The sequence below is a fragment of the Furipterus horrens genome, unplaced genomic scaffold (assembly GCF_987537825.1).
Source record: "Furipterus horrens unplaced genomic scaffold, mFurHor1.1.pri manual_scaffold_1, whole genome shotgun sequence".
In the NCBI taxonomy this organism is placed as follows: domain Eukaryota; kingdom Metazoa; phylum Chordata; class Mammalia; order Chiroptera; family Furipteridae; genus Furipterus; species Furipterus horrens.
Window position 1 is genome coordinate 92,058,700 of NW_028327171.1, and position 25,168 is coordinate 92,083,867.

Here is a 25,168-nt window from a genome sequence, read left to right on the forward strand (position 1 = left end):
TCATATATCTCGCCACCACCAAAACACATTGATCTGCAGTCTGGAGGACATCAACCAAACACACAGCACACAGCTACGCACTCCGCACTCGGAATGAGAGGTAAACAGAACAGACTGCCTTGGGCTCTTTGGATCCAGGGTGTATGTTTACCTTTGTTTAAGATCAGCATACAGCAGTCCATTGGGAAAACCTTCACAGCAGATCCTGGTCCCTTTCAAGACACCAGCAGAGCACCGCTGCTGTAGAACTAAGCGAGGGTCCATCACACCTGAAGGAAAAGGACTCTAGTTGAGTCTGTGTCTAAAAAAATTACTGTCCTCGATTTTGTCCTAACTGCTGCATCTTAGGTTCGAAGAGTTTGAGTTTTGTGTTCTCTGTATAATAGGTAAAGAACAGCCCACCCACTCCCAGCCGGATGGTACTCACAGTGCCCATCCTATTATGAGGGAGTCTACAAAAAGGATTTACCTAAAATTCCTTTAAGGTGGAATGAGCCCTTTAGCTGGCAGTTGGGAAAGATTTTATAAGCAAATGTTCCTGGAAGATTGAAAAGAATACATTTTTGCTAGAATGTAAATGGCTCTTATCACATCTATTCACCAGCCAAAAAACAGCTAGAGAGAGAAATAAGGATTCAAAAGGAAACCGATATCAGCAAGTAGGACAAAGAGAGTACAACAAGGGGGAATAAAAAGAAAGAGGAAAATGGCATAACAACAAAATGCCGTTTACTGTTTTGACTTAAAAAGGACTTGGCTACATTCCAGCCTACGTTCAGCATTTAAGTTTATTCCATAGAATAAGCATCTTCCTAGCACCTTCTCTTTCATCAAAAGAAGGACCTTTAGAGCTGCAATCTCTGGTAGAAGCTTTTGAAAAGCCACTGAAGGAGCCACTGTATCCGGTTCTCAGCAAGTCTTCGGAAAGAAGCCACGCAGCCCTCCTCCCAAGATGAAGCCCTACTACAGTGCTTTAAGAAAAATGGGAACAAGATGACTGTCTACGCACAGGGTCACAGAAGACAAATAAAAGCCATACGCCAATATTCCTGTACTTGCATCCAGTTCATAGACAGAAACAGATGATCTGGCAAAAGTGAGGTTCTGTGACACCTTAATGTCTAGCACGCTCGCTTCCTTTAAGTACATATGAAGAGCTGTTTTGATTAGATCATGAAGCTTTTCTTATAACGTTGTCTTTAAAATAAAAAATTTTAAAAAGCCCTGCTGAAATTAGAGCCGACTCAATGGGAGGAAAGTCTAATAGGTAACAAAATGACTCCAAAATAGAGGCAGCTAATTAAATTCCTTGCTAGATGGAAGCAATGTCCCCAGATGCATTCAGAAACCCAGGAGATAGGAAACAATGAGGCAAAAACATACAGCGTGAATGAACATGAAGTGTTTGCATTGCAAAAACTCAAACTGCAGCATCATTGTTTAGCATCACACTTTCTAGAAATAGGTTACAGACTGTCAAGATTGGAGTCTTAATTACAGAGGTTAATAAAAATGCAAAATACACAGAACCTTAGAAATCAGAATGAGCAACATCTGGTTACATATTCCAAGGGTGATTAGTGGTCTGAAGACATAAGTGCTTTTCAAATACACAACTTTGAGGCTTCGGGCCTCCAGCCAAATGCTATAGAAGCCTGTAATTCTAAAGAGAAGGCTGGGAATCTCTAACCCCATGGTTTAAGAAAGGGAATCTATGTAGTTAATAACTGTAAAAACTTTCTTTTGGAAATTAAAAACAAAAAATAATAATTCATCACTGCCCATCTTATTCCATCATCCTTCTACCACCATCTACTCATCAAAAAGTATCCACTACAATAAGCCAAGAAATGTGAACAATCTAAGTATCCATCTACAAAAGAGTGGATTAAAAAGTTGTAGTGTGGAGATATATATATTCAGTGGAATATTATTTAGCCATAAAAGGAGGAAATCCTGCCATATGCAACAACATGCATAAACCTTGAGGGCACTGTGCTAAGTGAAATAAGTCAGACAGAGAAAGACAAATACCATATGATCTCACTTACATGTGGAATCTTAAAGAAAAGAGAAAAGACTAAATTCTTAGAGAAAGAGAGATCAGCTTTATAGTTACTAGAGTTGGGAGATGGGGAGCTGAAAAATTGGATGAAGGTGGTTAAAAAGTACAAACTTCCAATTATAAGATAAATAATACTAGAGATGCATGTACAACAGGATGATGATAGTAAACACTACTTTTGGTATGTCTGTGTGTGTGTGTGTGTGTGTGTGTGTATACACACAGAACTTCCATATATATACATATATATGGAAGTTGTTAAGAGAGTAAATCCTAAGAGTTCCCATCACAAAGAAATTTTTTTTTTTTTAGTATCTACATGAGATGATGGATGTTACCTAAGCTTGTGGTAATCATTTCTCACACAGATAAGTGAAATCATTATACTGTACACCTTACACTTACACAGTGCTGCATGTCAATAATATCTCAATAAAACTGAAAAATAAAAGAAATTTTAAAAAGGTACCCACTGCGCAAAGTACATAAATAAATAGATAGGTACTACTAGGGGAAAAGCTAGAGGGAGTTCTTAACAATGAGAACTGAATTTAGGAACTGTCTTTATGGTCAATTTAGATAATTCAGACCAAATAATTTCCTTTATGTTTATACATTTATCTTAATCCCCCAATTGTTCATTCAACCCCTTTTTATTATACTTTGCCCTTGCAGACACATTTCAATGTGAAATTAAAGAAGGAATTTAAATGGTAATATCAAGCATTCTAATGTTACCCAATTGAGACTGCTTTGTGAAATCCTTCTGTATGTCCACTTGGATCTCAATTCAAAGGCAACCTGGTGGAGGTTCTAAAGATCTCACTTTTAACTTCCGTTCATTTTTCTATCTGAAAATCTACTCTTATGTAAAAGGCACTGGTAAATGCCTCTTAAAGAGACATCAATATGGCTTAAGTCAAATGTATGCCCTAGTGGGGATTACAACAAAGTCCAGCTCTTACCTGGCATTTTGTTTACACTGGGACTTATGCATCTCGCAAAATGAGGTGCTGTTGATTTCACATTAGTCATCAATTTATTTAGGTTTTCCTAAAACAGAGACCATAACAAACACAAAATCACTTTGCAAACCACTAAAAACATTAATACCCTCACAAGTGTCTCCAAGCCTATCAACTTCATTTTAAAGCCAACATGCATACCAACAATAACTTAATGAATTCGATTCTTTTCTGCTTACCAAACATACGTGATTTCTTTCCTATGCCAAGTGGTTCTTTATCTGACATCATATCTACCTATTTTGAATTCGATAGCAATAATTTATGGCTGTGCAGTAAAATGGCTTGAAGAAGGAAATAGTTTCTCAAGTTTTCTGTCTGGAAAACATTTATCTTTGGTCAGGTTCTCTGAAAGCGGAATCTGAGATGGAAGATGAGGGAAGCAATGTAGGGCTGGAGCAGGAGTGGAAAGCAATTCTGTTTAGTCTAATCCCTGCAGGAGCTCTGAGCACAAATGCACCAGTTGCATCACAGTTAGTCCCACCTTGAGGCAAAGGAGGGGCCAGAGGCTGGACCTGAGGGTAGGGAGACAGTTTAGTCTCGGCATTTGGCCAAGGGCAATTCTGGCAACTTTGAGTTGTTATGAACCAATATTTTCATTAAAGCCAATAGTGTCCACTAAAACCCACCAATATCGAGATAAACTTCAACTTTTCCAACGTGGCTAGCTTCAGATACTTTGTTCTTATTTGAAGATGTAAAATTTCAAATAAGTAATAACCTATGCATATTGTGAGGTAGTTAATATACAACTAGATGCAATTAAAAATTGCTTTATGCAGAAATGCAACTGTTCGGAATGAAGCTCCCGTCTTGTGTTTATTCTCTCCAAACTGTAGAGCTAAAAAAAGAAAAAAACATTTAAAAAGCTCTTTTTTGTCACATTACCAAACCCTGCTGATGAAAGCATATATTCGTCAAAGTTCTAGAAGCAATATGGCAATATCTATAAAAGCTTTAAAAATACTTATGTCTCAACACAAAATGTCCATTTCTAGTACATTTCCTTAAGAAAATAATCAAGCAACTGTGTAAAGATACTTATTGTAACATTATTTAGTCATCACAAAAAATAAGCAAAAAATTAAATTATCAGTAAATGTCCATCAATAGAAAGTTGGTTAAATTATGAAAGAAGAGTCATAACAATGAAGCCCTTCGACATTTTTAAATGATGGTGTGGATTCATATAACTGACATGGAAAGATTTGTAGGATTTATTTTAAGAAACAAAGTTGGTTACAAAATAGTTTGTATATTATGACCCTGAGTGTATATACATGACTTTAATTGCAGTTATATTACATACATGAAAAATGTTGGGAGGAGTATACATCAAAATGCTAGCATTTGTTATCTCCCTATGTGAGATTATAGGTAATTTTTATGTTCCTCTTTTTAGTTTTTCTGTACTGTCTATGTTTTTGGTAATACTCATACATTATTTTTATAATTTATAAAAAACAATCTATTTCCATTTCCTTGAAGCAAAAGAATTCATGCTAAGCCAAATTGTTTTACAAACATCTGTGTAGAGCTAACTCACAAATATATACAACAACAGCAACAAAATCCATAGGCAATCTGAAAAAAATTGGCCAGTTATCAATATGGAAAATAATAAAATATCCTCTGCCTGAGTAGCACTCCGTGAGTCAGATGTCATAAAGTTTAGTCATGAACGTCTTACTGACATGACCCAGGCTCTCAAAGGGAATCACTTGACTTCTTTGTACTTCAGTTTCTTCACACATGAAAAGGAAATATACTACCTTCCGTTTTTTAAATTATAATTGGTTTAACATACTTGGACACCCCGGAAGAAAGTGTGGTTGATATAGGTAACTTGATGTTTGAATGAGGCAGAAACTTGGAGGCAAGTATTTTCAGGGGGTGTTTAAAGAATTATAAAAAAGGACATTCTGGGCAATTCTCCTCCATTTCCAAAGAACACAGCACACACCCTGAAGAGTAAGAAGATGATTTCCTCTCTAATTCTCTGCCCAAACCACTCTCTGATTTCTTATGATCAGAGAATTACTCATCTGGGAGCCATAAACAACATGACCACTATCTGACGGACTTCTCAGAGCCACTTTAGAAGCTATTAGAATCAGGCAAATGCACTGCCTGAAAATGACCTGAGTACAAATCACAATAGCTTCCATTTCTGAACTCCTCTTGAGATTGGCCAACAGGATTTCAGGCAGGCTCCTGAATTGTGTCATCACGTGCTGATGCAGCCAGGAAGAGCGAAATCCTCTCTACATTCCCTGACCATGTTAGTCAGGAGTCCCAAGTCATTCTACAGGAGCCACTCAATTTGAAGTTGAGTGTGAGATAATAGGAGGATGAGAATGTTAGGAGGCAGAGTACGCACCCCACTTACAGAACAGAGCTAGTATTCTGTCCCATTGCAGGAAGGTATCTGACCCAGGCTGCCCAGATTTTCCCATAATTTCCATTTTTTTAAGAAAAAAAAGAAACCAAATGTGTATGTGAAATCTTCTGATTATCTTTTAATCACAACCATGTTTGAAGGCCGGGTTCTGCTCAGGGGCTGCCAATCTGTGACTTTTGCTATGAATTGTGAGAGCTTCCCTCTGATGCCAGCCTAGGATTAGACCAGTCGTGAGGCTGACATTAGCAACTTAGGCTCAGCGTCTTGAAATCCTTTGTATCATGGTGCACATGTCTGAATTGCATCTTAAATACATGTAGACTGTCCATCTCTGTGTTTTGTTTGTTTCTGGGTGATGGTGAGAGTGAAATAGGCACCAGACTAGGAACCCTGCTTCCTACCTTCGCTTTGCCATTTACTACATTTCTTAAACCAGGGATGCTATTTAACTCTTCTATACTTGTTCTTGTAAGACAGGGAGAGATTTTCCTCTATACGTATCTGGAAGGGTCATGGCAAGGATTGAGTAAGATAATGTATCTGAAAGTGCTTTATAAGTTACAAACTACTAAACATGATTAGTTATTAGTTAATCAATAAATATTTATGGAACACTTGTTAAACAGGCATTTGCTACATGCTTGAGGCTACAATTGAATAAATCAGACATAATTCCTGTCATCGTGAAGCTATTATAAAAGCACTGTGAAGGAGAATTCCAAGATATTTCTGGGATATCTATGAAAGGGACTTGTTATTTCCCCCAAATCATTTATCAAAACATGGTTTGCTGCTCTCTCTTTGCAGCTGGCTCCAGCAGAAAAAAGAAAAAGCAGACCAGATATATCTGTCTTTGAGCACCATTTCCCTGAAGAACCACCAGCCTGAGGACAAAAAGGTTAATATGAGGGGACAACTCAGACCACAGGGAGCAGACACAGATATCACCAGAAAGGAGCAAGGATTGTTGTACATACTGAGGCAGCCATGGGTTCCATCCATTCTAAGGCTGAAAAATGAGAGATTATTTGACTCACCACTGTTATTACTGATGTAATTTTCAAAAAGATTTGCCAGTAGTCTGCTAGATGACTTCTGAAATATAGCCACCACTGTTTCATTAAGAGGGTCTTTGTTTTTTTCAAGCTAGCCACTGATGTTATAAGGCACCTTTGGAAAGACATGCCTTTCAGGGTACAAAAGAGGCAAATATGTAAATTAACACAGCAAGTGTGCATTGCTTTAAAAATATCACAAATGGTGTGAGTCTTTTAACTTTTAATTAGTTTGATGTAACAGTACTGAAAATACTTCCAGAAATCCGTTGTGCTACCCAGAGAGATTGTCAGGCTTTACTACTGCATTGCAGAAGGAAGGAAGAGAAGGGGAGAGAGGAAGGGGAGGAAAAGAGGGAGGAAGAGAGAGGAAGAAATAGATGGTATTTCCAGTAGAAACAATTCACATCAGCACTCCTTCATAGGCACAAATAAATGAAATAATCCAAGGGTCTCTGACACACAATGAGCATTCAAAAAAATATTGGCAATTATAATGGTATTTTGCTGTAAATATTAGCATAATTAATATTCAGGGTATAAAAGAAAAGAATCATACGCATATCTGTGCAGTTGACTGGTTGTTTTTAGACTGAAGTATTATTTTATTCTTTATCAGTTCTTTTTCTGTTCCATCTAGAATTACTGACCAGAAACATAAAAGCAGAATAAAAGGGGGGGGGGGGGACATGCGCAAGCGCATGCACACACACAGCAGTGGGGGGATGAGAAGAGATGGTAAGGGTCATTAGAAGCCTTTGTTGGCCATAGGTTGAAGACTATTACTTCATAGTGACTATTTCTTTATGAGAGAATAAAAAACTTCAATATAAAGATCAATTGAAATCACTCACTCATACAATGTTAAGTTGAAAAGGACAAATAAGAAAAAACCCATTACTTTGATAGTCTCCATGACTCTGAAGCTGTCTTACTTTGAGTTGGGGCAACAGAGTCTATTTTGAGATTTTTGACCTCTGTGCACATGGAATTATTATAGTTTAGGTATTTCATTTCCTAAGTGCTAAAAGGCTGAACCAACTTTTTTCTGAAACTGAGATTTATTTTGTTCGTCTCTTCATTTAATCTAAACTGTACTTATATATTACCAAAGGACTTTGGCTGAGTGCATCTGGAACAGTCAGGGCTGAAGGTCTAGAGGCAGCTTACCACTCTTGCATAGTGGACAAGTTCAAAGTGAGCTTCATGTTTCTTCTTCTTATCATGCCTGGGCCTCTGGAAATGAACTGACTTCCCATAATGGTTGTCAAAAAGTTTGGTCTTGAAAGTCACACCTGTAGCCTGAGGAAATACACATTCCTCTTCAAGGATAAAAAAGATGTCCATTGGCTGCTGGAAATACATAGAAATAGCAGGTGAAAAAAAAATCAGGAAATGGTACTTTCAGTAGGAAGTTAGTGTAAATTCTTTCCTAGGAACCTAATCAGTTGACAAAGGGAAGGAATGTTCACTACATATAACTCGCCAATCATCCATTCAACCAATAGTTATTAAACACCTACCAGGGGCCAGGCACCAGTAGGAGCTGGCCATGCAGCCATAAGCCACATAGACAAAGTGCCCTTCCCCATGGTGCTTAGATTCTAGTGAAGCAAACAGACAAGTAACCAAAAAAATAAGTGACTTATTTTCACATCAGTGCTCTGAAGAAATCAAAAAAGTAAAGAGGTAGAGAATGATTGGCGATGGGGTGTGGGGGGCGAGTGGAAACTATTTTAATAAAATAAAATAGTGGGGCAAAACCCTCTGACCTGAATGAGAAGGACAATCCTGAGAAGATCTGTACAAAGTATCCTGGGCAGAGCAATAAAGCAGGCAAAGCTCTGAGGCAGTGCACACTTGGCAAGTCTGAAGTCCTGCCAGAGTCAAGTGTGGCAGAGCAAAGTCAGTCAGATGGGGTATGTGGTTACAACATAAAGTCAGAGAGGTAAGAAGTTTTGGATCCTAAAGGTCTTATGGACCATGGTAAGATATTTGGATGTTATTTTAAGTGTAATAGGAGGCGTTTGATGATTTTTAATATGGAGTGATGTGATTTGATTTATGCTTGTAAAGGATCATGTGTTTAGAAGGGGGTTGGTAAAGCAGAGCTGCTGGACCAAATCTTGCCTGTGACCTGTATCGGAAAGCCAGTGAACTAATAACAGTTTTTAGATTTTTATTTTTAATTTTTATTGGTTTTTACATTTTAAAGGGTTATTAGAAAACAGGATATGTGATAGAAAAATGATGATCCCAGTCAGCAGAATTTTGAAAGGGCCATATATTATAGTAAATATTTTACACTTTGCGGGCCATATAGTCTCTTGTACTTCTGCCATCCACTCAGCCCTTTCAGCCCTGAAAGAACAATTGACAATATGTAAATAAAATGAGTGTGACAATGTTCCAGTAAAACTAATTAAAAAAATAGGATGCAGTCTGGAATTGTTCAGCTACAGTTTACTGACCTCTGGTTAGACTAGTAATAGTGTTAGAGGCTGTGAAAACTCATTGAAAATGTAATATAGGTTGAAACTAGAACTGGGTCTCAGCTCACCAGTGGATAGAATATGGGATGTAATAGAACGAAGGATGACCAGGTTTTTGGTTTGAGCAAATGAGTAATGGATGCTGCCATTAACCAACATAGGATACATACATATAGAGAAAACCAGGTTTGGAGAGGGGTCAGGGACTCATATTTGCATATGATTTTATATATTTGTATATTCATTTATCTACTTCATGAATATTTTTGAAGGGCCTTCATAAACAAATTATTGTACCAGACACTTTGTGTTTAAAAGAAGGAATCAGACTGGGTTCTTGCTCTAGAGCATTTAGCCGAGAAGACAATACATACACATGATATGCAGACCATAAAGTCATCAAAACAAAAGTACAGGAAAAATGTCATGAGAATTCCAAGATACAACATGACTTTTTGGCCCAACAACACAAATTTCATAATTCTCTAGCAATCCTTTGTACCTAGGAACCATAGAACCTCAGGTTTGAGAAAGACATTAGAGGCATAGTCCAACCCACCCAATAGCTCCCTGAATCCCCTTCACTATTTTCTTCTGAAAAGAAGATGAGCTTATACTCAAATATTTCCATAGAAAGAGAACACACCAAGTTTGAGGCAATGCTCTGGACAGGTGATAAATTAAAAGAAAAATTGTTTGCAGTTCAGAATTCTTTGTTTTAAATCATTTGTTTTAAATCATTAAAAATTAGTCTAATTTTTCTTTTAATTTGTAGATCATTAGATATTTGAAGATCATATTTATGATACATCTGAGTCTATCATTCTTATATATGGGCTATAATAGTTTTCTACCTCTTTTTTTTTATTTTCAGAAACTTAGAACCTGCATTTAATAGAAAATGTATTGAACAACATTCCACCAATAACTCTTGAACTGAATAGTTCTGGGACATTTTCTTTCATCTCAAGCATCTAGGTGGGAAATGATGCAATGAATGAGGACAAAATAGTCTAAGTGAAACCGATACTTGTCTTGCTCCTGGCAGCACTGACCTTGTGGGTTCTTGGGAAAGTGAGAAATGAAAAAGAGAATGAGGAGGACATGGGGAGAATCTGATAAATTAAACAGTGAATGTGCTGGTACAAGCTCTTGGAGGCATGGATTCCATCTTGTACCATGTACTTTCTCATCATGCCTAAAGTCAACCATCAATAAAAACTGGAATTAGTCATTTAAAAATTTAAGCATCTCCTGGGATGGTGTCTGTTACCTAGAGGGTTTTGGCAAACTTCCAGGAGTGATAGCCCCATTTCAGGTAGAGCCACCTTCCATGCATAAGGACCACCATTTCCCTGGGACTTCAGTGATGCCAATGTGGTGGTGAACGGAAGTCATACATAAGACAAGTAGATGCCATAGCTCAGAATGCAACAACTAAATCACTGAGGAGGGAAAAACACTGTTATAGTGTATTCTCCATTTCTCCAGTGCTTGGAAGGTGTAAAGTTTCAAATAAATATGAGGCACTTCAGCCCTGACAGCTGTGGCTCAGTGGGTTGGGCATCACCCCACAAACCAATAAGTTGTCTGTTGGATACTAGGTCAGGGACATGCCTGGGTCATGGGTCAGGTCCCCGGTTGAGGGCATGCAAGAAGCAACCTATCAAAGTTTATCTTACACATCGATGTTACTCTGCCTTTCTCCTTCCCTTCCCATCTCTCTAAAATAAACAAATTAATTAATTAAAGAAAATCTTTAAAAAATATATGAGGGCCCTCCAGAAAATTAATTTCCAAATACTGCACCATAGCATGAGTTGTTCTATATTGCACAATAAATAGTTTGAGCTATTGCCCTGACTCAGAACATTGGTGCTCTAACCTCTCCCTCTTCAAACATGATCAATTCTGACTTCCTCTTGTTTACATCTATCACCTTTTTACTATTTCAACTTTTGCATCCTGATTCAGGATCTGTCTACCACTCACCTTCCTAAATGCCTAATGTTAGCTTTTCCTTCCAGTGCAACCACCATATATACAAATCCACCAGATTAAACACAAGCAACTCTGACTATTCTGTTGCCCAGTACAGAACCCTTTTTGGCTTCCCATTGCCTAAAAATAAGGTAGAAACTCATTAAATCTCTTCACAGCCTGACTTTTTTTTTTTTTTTTTTAACTTCTAGCTACTTTTGTCTGTGTGTTCTAAGCTCTAACTAGACTATCTAATATTTCGGAACATGTTCTTTGCCTTCCTGTCTCTATGCCTTTGCTCTGGCGAGTCACCTCTTCTGCTAACTTCTTCTGTTCACCTGCTGAAATCATATTTATTCCTTAAAGTCTTGATAAAATTTTACACTCTTTCCCACCAGGCCTTCCAAGATACCTGCAAGTAGATATGACCTCTGCTCTTTTGAGCTCTGTGGGCCTTTGTTGGTGCCTTTACTAAATTATACTGACACATATTTTTACATTTATTAGACTTAAAAATCTCCTACTTGACTGCATACTTCCTAAGGGCAAGTGCTATTTATAGCAAATGCTTAAGTTTTCTACAGCATTTAGTTCAAAGACATCTACACAGTAGTGTGGTATTAGACCTAAAATTAAGGCCCAAGATTATGTGTGCTTTGACATCCAGGAAAACCAGGAGGGCTTCAAATGACCTAACCACAAGTTCTCCTTCCTGCTGTGTTTATGAGTGAGGTGCCTTGTCCAACAGCCCTCCTTATCATGGGACCTGTCACAGTGCCTGCTTATCCTTGAGTGATGGGTTTCAGTTCTCTGCCAGCCCATGGGATTATTCAAACAAGTCAATCACATCCTCCAGTGGCAAACAAGGGTCACCGCACCCTATTATTACTACAAAGCCTGACTTCCCACAGCCCCTGCTCATTCATTCTCTTCTCAAGTGCAAATGCCATGTGGCTCTGCATGACATGAAGTGTTCCCCTCCCCCAGGCTGTGGGTATATGTGACTAATAAGCTGTTGTCAATCTCATCTGTCCAGGGTCAGGTGTCCTATGTTTAGCCATTGCCTTAACTCTAGGACAGGAATCGCTTCTCACCAGTGGAGTGACAAGGAAGTAATCAAAAACAAGTTAGTTTACTGAATCAATTTATTTATATATTTAATTAAAAAAACAAACAGGAATAGTGTTGGTCTTAAAACATCTTTCCAATTATACTCTAAGTTCCTTGAGTGCTAGGATGATGCCTCTAGATTATATTTCTCACAACCCTTAGCATAGTTAGTTCCAAGGTGAATAAAATGTAAGTCCTCGGCAAATTTTTAAGTAATTAGTTGACAGGTGAACACTCAGACATCCAGGTTTGAGCTTTGGGACCTGGGCTGCTTTGCTGTGGGCAATAGGCAGAAAGTAAGAGTTGCAAACAAAAAAGCACAAAATATTTATGTGCATACAAAAGACCAGTAGATATTAATGTGATTCATTTTATAATAAAAACATCAGAATTAGCACATCCAAAGAACCCCACTTGGGAGGCAACAACTCTTACTGTCAAGGTGTTACCAGGATTTAAAATATTGTAGAAAATTCTTTAGGATATCTGACACCATTGTCTACTGGTACATGGAAACTCTGTGTTGTCTGAAGGTGTATCATTTTATAGAAACAATCAAAAGATATGAAGGCCAAGTCAGGCAAATAATGTGAGCAACGTAATCAAGCCAGGTAGCATAGTTTGGACTCTAAAACAGGTTAAGAAGATCTGTATTAAAGCTAATTTTCTCTCAATGCTGGTAAAATTCTAAAACATTAACCTAATCCCCATCCCATGAGAGATTTTTTCCAGAAGAGCTAAATTACTGGAAGATAGATGTTGCCGCTCAAGATGCCTTCAGTGAAGGAGCAACAGATTTTGAAATGTATAACTTTGGATTTGTTTGCTTAAAAATATTCGAATTTATCTCTTTACCAATTCCTATGTAAAACCATGTATATGCTAATATTTTAATATATAAATGATTGGTGCTCAAGTTCTAAAGAAAGTAGAATAGTATTTTAAGTAATGAAATAAGTGTGAGCTAATCCTGTAACAGATTTGCTTAGTGCATACATATGGAAGGAGGTAACTGTATGCTTGAAGAACAAATTAACAGTTTAAGCTGGAGTTAAAATACGGTTGTGTTACTTTCCTTGGTATTTACCCAAAGGAACTGAAAACTTATGTCAACTTGAAAAACCTGCACATGGGTATTTATAGCTGCTTGGATATTTATAGCAGTTTTGCTTGCCAAAACTTGGAGGCAACCAAGATTTCCTTCAGTAGCTGAATGGGTAAATAAACTGTGGCATATCCATACAATGGAATATTATTCAGAGCCGAAAATAAATGAGCTACCAAACCTTGAAAAGACACGGAGGAACCTTAAACACATATTATTAAGTGAAAGAATCCAATTTGAAGAGGCTACGTGCTGTATGAATTCCAACTATACAACATTTTGGAAAAGGCAAAACTATGATGATAGTAAAAAGATCAGTGATTTGCAGGGGTTTGGGGAGCAGTGAAAATACTATGTATGATATCATAATGACAGATACATGTCACCATACATGTGTCCAAAACCACAGAATGTACAACACCAAGAGTGAACCTTAAGGTAAATCATGGACTTTGGGTAGAAATGGTGTGTCTGTTAATGTAGGTTCATCAACTGTATCAAATGTATGACCCTGGTAGGGGATGTTGATGACCCGGGAGGCTATGCACATATGGGGAGGGGATATATCTCTGTACTATGTCCTCAATTTTTCTGTGAATCTAAAACTGCTTTAAAAATAAATTTTTAATTAAAAATACATTTGTGTTAATTTGACATAAACTTTTTATAAATATAAACATTTAAAACTTTTATGTATGAAAGTCCCTTTTCTTTATATATACACACAGATACACACTCTAAGACATTCTGTATTTTAGTTTCTTTGAATTTTGAAAACTTCCTACGATTTATTCTATTTCAAGGGGTAAGTCTGATTGTTAATATTTTCTAAAAATATTCTTCACATAGCTTGAGCCAACAAAATGAATCTTTTCAAAATATAAAATTATTTTAAGAAAGGTTTTGGTATTCCTTATTTGCCTGGCCTAAATACCTTGGAAATCATTCATAGAAATCTGAAGACTTATCCTTTCCTTCTATCATCTGGTCAATTTTTCTTTTCTCATGTTATCATATTAGTAGGAAATTACATCCATGTTGCTTGTATGTTATTTGGAATAACTGATACTGACAGGCACGAGATAATAGGCTTCAGATCAACTAAAAATCAGTAACATTCACAGACCTATTAGGATCTGAATCAGGTCTATGCCCCATCTTCCTGCCTGAAAACAGTATCTTCCCATTATCAGAGTTAAGTTACTATTACAGGTAACTGAGAAGCTCAGTTCTTTTATTTCTAATCAGAAAAATACAGCTTCAATAATGTCAGCAAACATGGACCTGATCATGGTTGGGTTATTATTTTTTTTTATTATTGTTGTTATTATTATTATTATTATTTTAATCAACTCACGAGTGGGACATTATCATTATTTTTTTTTAATTAGCCTGTTCTCCCCCCAGGGAGTACACTGGTTATAAAAGAAATCAAATCAATGTGATGTCCACTCCTGTTAGAAATAATGGTTCTTTCCAAGGAAGATTTAATCTAAAGCCTAATAAATAAGATTGATGGGATACTGATTGATAAAGCCTGAGGTTCACAAGGAACCATCACCTCAGCCCTCGCCCCCCAGGACTGTGACAGCGCAGCTAAGGAAAACGCTCAGCAAGTTAAAAACATGTGGCTTTGACTGGCCCAGCCCTGTCTTCAGACTTCACTGCAAACCACAGTTACAGCGAGACACAAGGGACAGGTGGCTACAAACACGTCACCACGCTGGCTCCCATGGACAAAGCCACGGAAGAAGGGCCACTATGACTTTCTCCGGCAAACCTGATCAGTCTTCTCTGGAGCACACGGAAATATTTCAGAGTCCGGAAACACCACTGGATTCAGAAACCATACACTGCGGCTAATTTACTAATAAGCCATGAAGTATTGTCATAAATTACTTAAACTGGTACTTGTCCAATTAAATGAACAAACAACATCCTGCAAGGTAGTGGCCTTGAGGATTTATGGCAGTTGTTTGTTTGCATGCTAATTTGCCAAATTTCATTAAGCTGCTCTGGGTCTACGCCTTCACCTTATGCTAATCAGCCAGGCCCGACAGTGCTCATATTTTCAGCTCTGTTTTTCCACTCCAGAGCATAACCATTTTTAATCTCGACAAGTTTCCTCACGCGTTAACAGTGGAGGGCATGAGTAAGCAGCAAATGCGAAGCAACAGTCTGTATTAGAGATGATGGAGTGGGGGAAGTGACATGAGCGTTTAGTTAAGATGTCACAGGTGCTGCACATGAAGACCATTAAGAGAAAAAGTGCAGAGTTGTCCTGCCCCATTTCCCATCCCATGCCAGGGCCCAAGGCCTGACGTGGATCCACATGGCAAGCAGGACAATTCTCCTTAAATAAAAATGGACGAGGAGAAAAACATGCATTACCTTCTCAACGAGATCTATGCAGGCTTGCATATCCAGACCAAAGTCGATGGGCATCAGTCAATGCCTATCTTCCTCTTGCTCAAAAACAAACATGTGCTGATTGAAGTACTGTTGTAATTTTTCATTGGTAAAATTAATGCAAAGGTGCTCAAGGCTGTTATACTTCAAAGATGTAATTATGTAGGAAGAAAAGATAAAAATAGAGAAAATGGTTACTACTTGAGGTGATAGATATGTTAATTAACTTGACTATGGTGATTATTTCACAATGTATATGTGTACCAAGTCATCAAATTGTACACCTTAAATATATGCATGTTTAAATTATGAAATATAACTCAAAATAATAAAATTGAGGTTCACTTGGAAAAACGTGAAGAAAAACCATAAGTATTCTCACATGAAGGCAAATAAATCCAGTATGTAACAAATGCTCAATTAAATTTTTACTTCCTTCAGATATACTCACAAACTATAGATCACAACAATAAAGTAACACAATGACATTACAATTCAAAATCATAGAATATTCCTTTATCTCTACCTTTATTTAAAGCTTGATTAATTTCTGAATGCTATTATTATTATTTATTAATACTAATAATGGCTAGCTTCCAAACAAAGTAGCTCTTAAGGTTTGCAAAGAACAAATTGCATCATGCTCTGAAGACATTTCCTGACATTCAATTCACATTTTCTAATCTCCTTGTAAATATGCATTGACTTCATTTTATCAAATATACTTACATCAAGGATTTCAAAGCCAGTGATGTCAAGAATGCCAATGAAGAGCTGCCTTGAACGCTGGGCACCCAGGGCCCTGTTGATTCGTGCCACCAGCCACCTAAACACCCTTTTATACACTGACTGGAACAGGGCGCCAACAGCACAGGTCACCTAGAAACCACATTGAGAGCACTCCTTCACCTGTCAGCAGTGTTCATTTTAATCCAAGGCATTCTTTGTCTGTAACTGCCTTCTAGTAAAATCATGATATATTTATTGACTTCCTGTAGTTCTAGCATACTGCTGAGCTGATACGTGAGAGGAAATACAATTCAATGAGAAAAAGGGAATAAAGAAGTAAGGAAGGGAGGAAAGGGAGAGGAGAGAGGGAAAGTAGAGGCAAAGAAAGGGAGGTGAAAGGAGGTGAGGTACCCCGGTGGCTCTTTACCCAACACTCCTGTGAGAGAAATCACGTACCCATTACAGAAGGACAGATATCTTGGGGTGAGGGGGCAATGTGTTCCGAAGTCTTGCTACTCAAAGTGTGGCCCTAAGGCCTGCCACATCAGCACTACCATGGAGTTTGTTAACGATGCCAATTCCAGGTCCAGACCTATAAACCAGAATTTGCACTCTAACACAATCCCCCGCTGATTCCTATGTACCATAAAGTTTGAAAAGTACTGGTGGAGTAAGTGAGGACTCTGGAACCCCTAGCCCTGTCCCACTGCTGTTGTTGCAGCTGCTAATGAATTGTGCCACCTTTGGCAAGTGACCTCACCTCTCCAAGCTGCATGCAGTATCTTCATCTGAATAATGCTCTTAAAAGTTCTTTCTAACCTCAGCTTCCCAGGGCTGCTCTCAAGTCCCTGTAGGGAGAATGACTCTGATTCTCCTACTGTAAAACTCAGGCTGCATTCCCCTCCTTGGAGGTGTGTGGGAAAGGCTCTCATGAAACCTACTGGAGAAAGCTCCAACCTCTGTGTCTGGATGATGCCGTGCAAAGGCAAATCCTACTTTCATGATGCAAAGGCACTGATGTAGTAGCAGGTTTCTAACAGACTCCTAGTAGGAGTGAATTTCAGCTGGAAATACTCCAAGTCTGGAAACAGAATGTGCTCCAACCACTTAACATTTAAAATAGGCCTATCACATCCATCCTTCAGCTGCCCAGGAGAGAGCACACAGCAGGAGCCAGTTGGTGTCTGGTGGTGATTTAGTTCTGAGTCTCCCACTCTCTGATCAGTTATCTTGAGTCATTCTCACAGTAATCCATACTCGGGAAGGCTTCACAGTGTTTTATTATTGGCTTCAAGAGCACACCCGAACAAATAAAGCACCAAGAATGATTTTTATTCTCTGGAGCACCGAGGAAATCACTCTCTGTCTACAGCGGTTACTTTGGAACTTTAAAAAGAACATGACTAACTTGTTCACCTCCTTTTAATTTCCCAAACCTTGGGAAGTGGGGGGTGGGAGAAAAACTGGCTGCAGGGAATAGTGAAGAAATACTGGAAGAAAGCCTGAGGATGTACCCAGAGAAAGCAATAGAAGGCATGGTGTCTGCTGAATGAATTAAGAAAACCAATAAACCAATACACAGCAAACTAATGAATCATTTTCTGTCCAATGACAGGAATTAGGCAGCTAAACCTACACTTCTACTTTTCAGGAACTAAATGGACTCATTTCTTAGATCTTTTTAAAATAACCTCACAGAAGACTTTGATTACTGGGGGGCAATAATGCATGATGGCTGGGAGAAAACATCAAACTATCATGGAGTCAGCCATATTTTTTACCACCTTGATCCCTACCTTTCTCACCTGTAAGATAACAATGTTATAATATGCATATCATAGGGTTTTTGGAGAGATGCAATGTGACAGGCAATGTAAATATATATTAACATATGTTGATATGGCACTTACTTGATACTGTTAGTTCTCCCTTTCCAAATGTATCACCTCCTCATCCTCACTCCATTGTTTACCAGCTGTGTTGCCTTGAGAAGCTCATCTTTCTAAGGTTCACTGTCTTTAACTATAAAATGTAAATGTAAATAATATTAACTGTGCAGACTTGCCATTCAATTGAATGGCTTATCCCTGCTTAGCACAGCACCTATTGTTAACTACTCAATGGATACTGAATTTTATTATTGTTTTATCATTATTAATCTTTTTAAATTAAAATAACTTATTTTGAATAGGCATAGTTAGAACTCCCGTTAGATCATAAAATGCTGGACCTGAAGAGCCCTAGTTCTTTTTTTATTACACTTATTGGGGTGACATTGGTTAATAAGACTATATAGGTTTCAAGTGTACAATTCTATGATATATAATGTGGCCATTGCATGTGTGCCCACCATCCAAAATCAAATCATCTTCTGTCACCATATATTTGACCTCATTTACTCTTTACTATCCTCCACCCTCCTTCCCTCTGTAACCACCATACTGTTGTCTGTGTTTATGAGTTTTTGTTTTTCTTGTTTGATCATTTGTTGCTTTCAGTTTAATATCCCACATATGAATGAAATCATATGGTTCCTGACTTTTTCTGTCTAGCTTATTTTGCTTAGTATGATATTCCCAAGGTCCATCCATGCTGTCACAAATGGCAAAGTTCATATTTTCTTAGGGATGAGTAGTATTCCATTGCATGTACATACCTGATCATGTATAGTGGCTCTCAACTCAGAATAGTAGCTACCTCTAAAGGAAGAATTCCTTTGGAAACATGGAGAGCATTTGCTGAATGTCATAAAGACTGAGTGTGCTACTGGTATCAAACACCTGGAAGCAGGAATGGAAAACCTCCTACAATGTGTAAGACACTCTCATATAGGAAGAACTGTCCCATTTAGATGCCAATGACCCCTCCATTGAAACATACAGAGGAATTCAATCTCTTCACTGGGGTGCTCAGAGAGGTGAAGATATTTAACCAAGGTCCCAGAGTGGGCTAGCATTAGAACTAGAGCTACATTTTTTACAGTGTTAACACTGCAAGAATTTTTGCCATCTTTTGCTATTGCCATCAACAGAACATATACATACATCTCTATTCTTAGCAGTGGCAAGTGTCTCTACAAAGTCAGTAAAATTCCTAAGAAAAGAAAAGCCTTACAGTGTGCTTTCTTACTCTGTCTCCAGGGGAAGGAGGAAGACAGAGGGGAAGAGGGAAAGGGAGGGGGAAAGAAGGAGGGAGACAGACAAGGAGGGAAGAGGATGAGGGTTTTCTTTGCTTTTAATGTTGAATAATAATATAGAAGCTTGCTTCACTGGTTCTGTTATAATAAAGGCTGCTGTGGTAACTCAGTCCCTGAGAACACAATGTTAAAGAGGCGAAGGTTTGATTCCAGTCCTTACGCAGGCTTATTAGTTTTCTACAGAGCGAGTCCTTGTTCTATAATCATAGCATGTCATGCAGGCATGTTGTGGTGAATGTCTTACAAAGAAAGAAACCACTAAATACCTCTAAGCTCACTACAAAGAAATAGTTCAACTACTTGTCCTGCTAATCATGGCTTATGTTCAGCTCAGTATTTAGTTTATTTTAACATTTATGGAGCACCTACTGCTTGCAGGGTCCTGTGCCGACTGCCACGGGTGTCGAGATGAATTACACACACTTAATGGCCCCAAGGAACCCAGGTTACCAGGGAGGACAAAAACATAGGCAAATTGTTTCAGTATTATTAGTATTGTGGGAGAGGTGGAATTATTGATATACAGAGTAAGCTAAACTAGGAAATGGGTTTCAATTCATTGTTGAAATATTTTAACTAAAACAGTTACACCAGATGCCTTAATCTATCAAAAAAAAAAAAAAGTTTACTGCAGTCAAAATAACTGTCTTCTATCACAGATTTGTACATATACCTCTCACTTTCAGATTTCAGATGTAGAAAATCTAAGGGATCACCTGAGTACTGGCTGTGTGTGTTTTGGAATGTGACTAGTTTCCCTAGTCCTTAGTTTCCCCAACTGGAAAAATGTAATTATTCCTGCCCTCCCTACTTATCTCTGAGTATCGTAAGAATGGAAGGAGATAATATCTCTGAATGCTTAATACATATATGAGTTCATACCATTTTCTCTTTCCAGAAAGACTATATTTCTTAGCCCCCTGTAGCTAGGGATAATTTGGCTAATTCTTACCAATAGAACACTAGTAAAAGCGATATTATGTCTAGCCCCGAGTAGTTCAGGGGGTGTACTTTCCCCACAAATTATCTTTGTCCCTGAGCAGCAACTTTGCGGTCATGTGCTCCAGATGGCCTAACTACAAAAAGCAAGAAGGCTGTCCAGTCTGTACTGGTCTTGGTGGGAACAAGAAACATTTATTTTATTGTCATTGAGATTTTAGCATGTGTGTTACTGAAGCATGTAGGTTTCATATTGACTAACACACGTTATAGATGTAAGTTATTGTTTTGAAATGCACTGGCATGTGCTCAGATGGTCTCATTACCCAGCAGCTCTAGGAATAGCCAAACAAAACCATTCATCTTTCATTTCTGTTCTTAATCTCTTCCCTTCAAATACTAACTTCAGCATGTGTTCTGAAACCCTTTCTCAATGATGTCACCATGTGTCTGTTACTCTCAAAAGTCAATATTCCAAATAGATGAGGGAATGCCAATTTGTGAATTGTATTCATGTTAGAAACCAATAGCTTTGAAACTTCTTAGTTGGACAACAAAGATCTGATCACTACATGTAAAGGGCTTGCTTGCCTCTGCACGGAGATTTGTTGCTCAAGGGAAAACTGTCAAAGTGGTATATTTCAGGCTACAAAGACTCTTAACACAAGAGCATTTACTCTGGTGCGCATCACACCTGAAAACATTGGAAATATTCATCACAGCAGCTCTTTTCTGCTTTTTTAATAGAAGTTCTTGTTGCAGACATCATCAGAAACTGAAAAATATCCAAGTACAATATGTATACATTTATAACAAGATCGTAGGATCATAATGGTCTTAAAATATTACCTTACCTGCCCTGGCTGGGTGGCTCAATTGGTTGGAGCATTGTCCCATGCACCAAAAGGTTGCATGTGGGTTTTGCCTCCTGGTTAGGGCAAGTACCTAGATTGAGGGTTCAATCCCTAGTTGGGGCATGCATGAGGGGCAACCAATCAATGCTTCTCATATTGATATTTCTCTCTCTTTCCCTCTCCTTTCCTCTCTTTCTAAAATCAATAAAAGTATCCTCAGGTGAGAATTTTTAAAAATCACCTTACCTGTTCTACATTTTGACGTCTAGTAACATATTCATTACCAACTTTGATTCTAGGATGAATCAAGCCCTTCACCAACTCACTGGAGTTAATGCCCATGAGGAAAGCAGTTTTGTCAGCACCTGTCAGAAGAAAAGAAGAAAAAAAAAGGAGGGACAGAGGGAAGAAAGAGCAAGAGGAGAAGGAAAAATCCTGTTAAAACTTATTCTATTCTATTATAGTCAAATATACTATGCAGAGGATAGAAGAATGGTATGTTTAAACTGATGTAACAAGGTAGATTATAGTTTTGACATAATTACCTGAATTATAAATATTTAAAAGACTATTTTTTGGAAACACAAATCAAAACCACATGAAATGCCACTTCATAGCCTCTAGAATGACTATAAACAAACAAGACAGAATAGTAAGTGTCGATGAAGATGTGGAGAAATTGGAACGCTCATCCACTGCTGCTTAGAATGTAACATAGCACAATGGCTGTGGAAAGTAGTTTGGCAGCTACTCAAAAGTTAAACAGTTACTCGAGACCCAGAAATTGCACTTCTAGGTTAGATAGCCAATAGAAAGGAAAACATATGTTCACTCCAAAAAAATTGTGTGCAAATGTTCCTAGCAGCATTATTCATAATAGTCAAAGAAGTAGAAAAGCCCAAATATTTATCAGTTGATGAATGAAAAAACAAAATGCTGTATATATAAATGCAATAAAATATTTTTCAGTCATAAAAAGAAATGAAGTATTGATGATACTACAACATGGAAGAAACCTGAAAATATTATGCTACATGACAGAAGACAGACACAAAAGTCCACATATTATGATTTCATTTTTACAGTCTGTCCAGAATAGGCAAATATATACACACAGGAAGTATATTTGTTATTGCCAGAGTGTAAGGAGAGAACGGGATGGGGAGTAACTACTCAAGGGTACAGGGTTTCTTTTTGGAGTAATAACTTATATAGTGGTGATGGTTATACAACCTATGAAACCATTAAATTTGACTAAACTTTATATTTAAATGGGGTGAATTTTTTGTATGTGAATTATAGCTTAATTTTAAAAAGAATCTACTTCTTTCTAAAAAGAAATATTTATCTGAAGGATATGGAATATCTCATCTTTATTATTTGCCTATTTTTCCCCTCTACATATATACTTGTAGATTCTTTCAATGAAACAGAAACTTGTAATTTGATAATTCAAGACAAACACCAATCAACAGAAGCCAGGACAATTGCCTATTACTGTATCTATTAAAAACCTTTACTTTTCCTATGAAGTCTCTGTTTGTGCTGTAGTGCCCTCTGCTGCCCAACATGAATACTTGCAACCCATGCAACTGCACTTTTATAAACCAGTTTCCATTTTCTAAGAAGTGGAGAAGAGTGTTATCAGAAGGAAAAGTAAATAGGCACGTATCGCATCACATGTTAAAAATAAGCTTAAAACATCAGAATTCCACAGGCAAAACATTATAACCACATTTCAAATTGTACATTTCTTCAGTTATCAAACAAAAGGAATATTTCACTCATCTGAAATCTCTGCTACATCTTCTATTTTAAATGAATACTGACTCTATTTTAAATGAATACTGGCATATACAATACTAGCATGTCTGATCTAGTCAGTCTGTAAAAGAATGTTTTATGACAGAAGAAAGTGCAGTCTTTCCTTACTTCACTAAGAAGTATAAATTTCCTGAGCAATAACCACAAATGGGGCAAGTAAAACACACACACACACACACACACACAATTAAGAGCTGTTTGCAACTATTAACAATATCCATTTCCTTTTTGTGGACTTTAAATTTTTCACAAAGGCTTGAAAAGCTTGAAATATTTGGTTTGCATGTTAACTAAAGTCAATACATATTATACATACATTTCTGCAAGCTACCCACCCACTCTATGTCAGTGATAATGGCCTGTGTACTCAGTTGCTATGAAACCTTTCAAAATGCAGAACCTGTTTGGGAAAATAAATGGAAAAATAAAAACTAGAGCAGATGTGCCCATCTATACTGAGATATTCTTGCTAACAGATCATGTTTAGAGGCAAAAGACTGATCACTTCAAGTTGTGAATCCAGTGCATCAGAGCCATGGAGTTTTCATATTGGGAGAGACCATCTAACCCAGCATGAAAATGTTTAAAAGAAAGGGAGAAATGCTATGTGCTCGATGAATCCGAGTGGAGAATAGTAGTAACCAACAATGTGAAAAACGAAAAATTCCACAGTATCTGTCCAGGAAAAAAAAAGACAGAAGCTGGGCTTTCTAAGGTTTGGAAGCATTCAGATGGACATTACAGGTAATAATAGTCTCAAATTCATACACCTTTTTCCCAGTGTTAAGAACAGTTCTTTGAGTCTCTTTTTATCCATTAACAAAAACACCCAAGTTTTTTGTACAGCATCCCACCTTTAAGCTCTAACAGAAATAGCATTCAACACTACAGAATTATATCCCACCCACTCCAGAAGCAGTCGAGTATCAACAGACAGAGGACTAGCATGTCTTGCACTTATCCCACAGGTGTATGTTACATATCACACATGATCTCCATCTTTTCTTTCTTTCTTTTTGACAGAAAACTACAGTGGTTATCATGTTCAAAATATTAATTACTTCATTTGCACTAAAAATGTATAGTTTTGCAACCAAGATGAATACAGTTTAAATCTGTGAATAAATGTCCATATGATATTCAGAAGATGCTATTACAAGCATAGCAACCAATATCTATAAACACATTTTCATCATGTGATCTGATGTGGTCCTGAAAGATGCTTTCTGAAATTCCCACCAATAGACACCACTCCTTCAGGATGCTGGGAATAAACCCATGGGTTTTAATTAGACTGTATGATCTGAGCTGGGAGGGGTAACACGTAGGTAGAGCAGGTGTTATCTTACATTGGTATGGATCAGAATAGCCTGGAGAGCTAATAAAAAGCCAAAAGACGAGCTCCCTGAAAGAGGTTAGGGTCTGGGCTTATTTTGATCACATTCTCAAAGTGATTCTGATACACATAAACATGGAGAACAAAGTCTTTATTATAATGGTCCTCAACCTTCTCTGAACATAGGAGTCACCTGGGAAGCTATAAAAACACTGATGCCTGCACCCACCCCTAGAGATCCATTTTCTTTGGTCTGGGTGAGGCCTGAGCTTCAGATTTAAGAACTCCCAGGTGATTCCAATATAAAGTCAACTTTGACAAGTATTGAAGTTTGAAGTCAATAAGATGGAGAGAGAGAGAACAAAGTCTGACTTAACCTGAAAACAGGGAAGGAGATGGAGAAAAACAAAAGGCAATTCTTTCCAACTTCACAATTTTCTCCCTGTTCAGTCTCATCTGTGAACAACCAGATACAAAGAAAGAAACAAGACCCAGTTTTGTCAGTCCACAACCTGATCGAAAGAGGGGTTATGATAACATTTAATAGTTCTTTATGAACGGTTGGTATAAGGTTTCTGAACTGTTCACATTTCATGAATTTATTGAACAAGGTTTACTGAGCACTTGCTACATGCAAGGCCTGGTGCT

At 37.6% G+C, this 25,168-nt stretch overlaps 1 protein-coding gene across 1 annotated transcript in view; it reads right to left on the bottom strand.

Annotated features, from left to right (window-relative positions):
- MYH15 (myosin heavy chain 15) overlaps positions 1-25,168 on the bottom strand; it is a 144,714-nt gene that overhangs the window by 87,977 nt on the left and 31,569 nt on the right. The window contains 8 exon segments of the mRNA XM_090286803.1: positions 152-269; positions 3,031-3,118; positions 3,864-3,931; positions 6,529-6,661; positions 7,717-7,896; positions 15,625-15,786; positions 16,372-16,521; positions 21,607-21,724. Of these exon segments, the coding sequence (XP_090142929.1) occupies positions 152-269; positions 3,031-3,118; positions 3,864-3,931; positions 6,529-6,661; positions 7,717-7,896; positions 15,625-15,786; positions 16,372-16,521; positions 21,607-21,724 (1,017 nt within the window).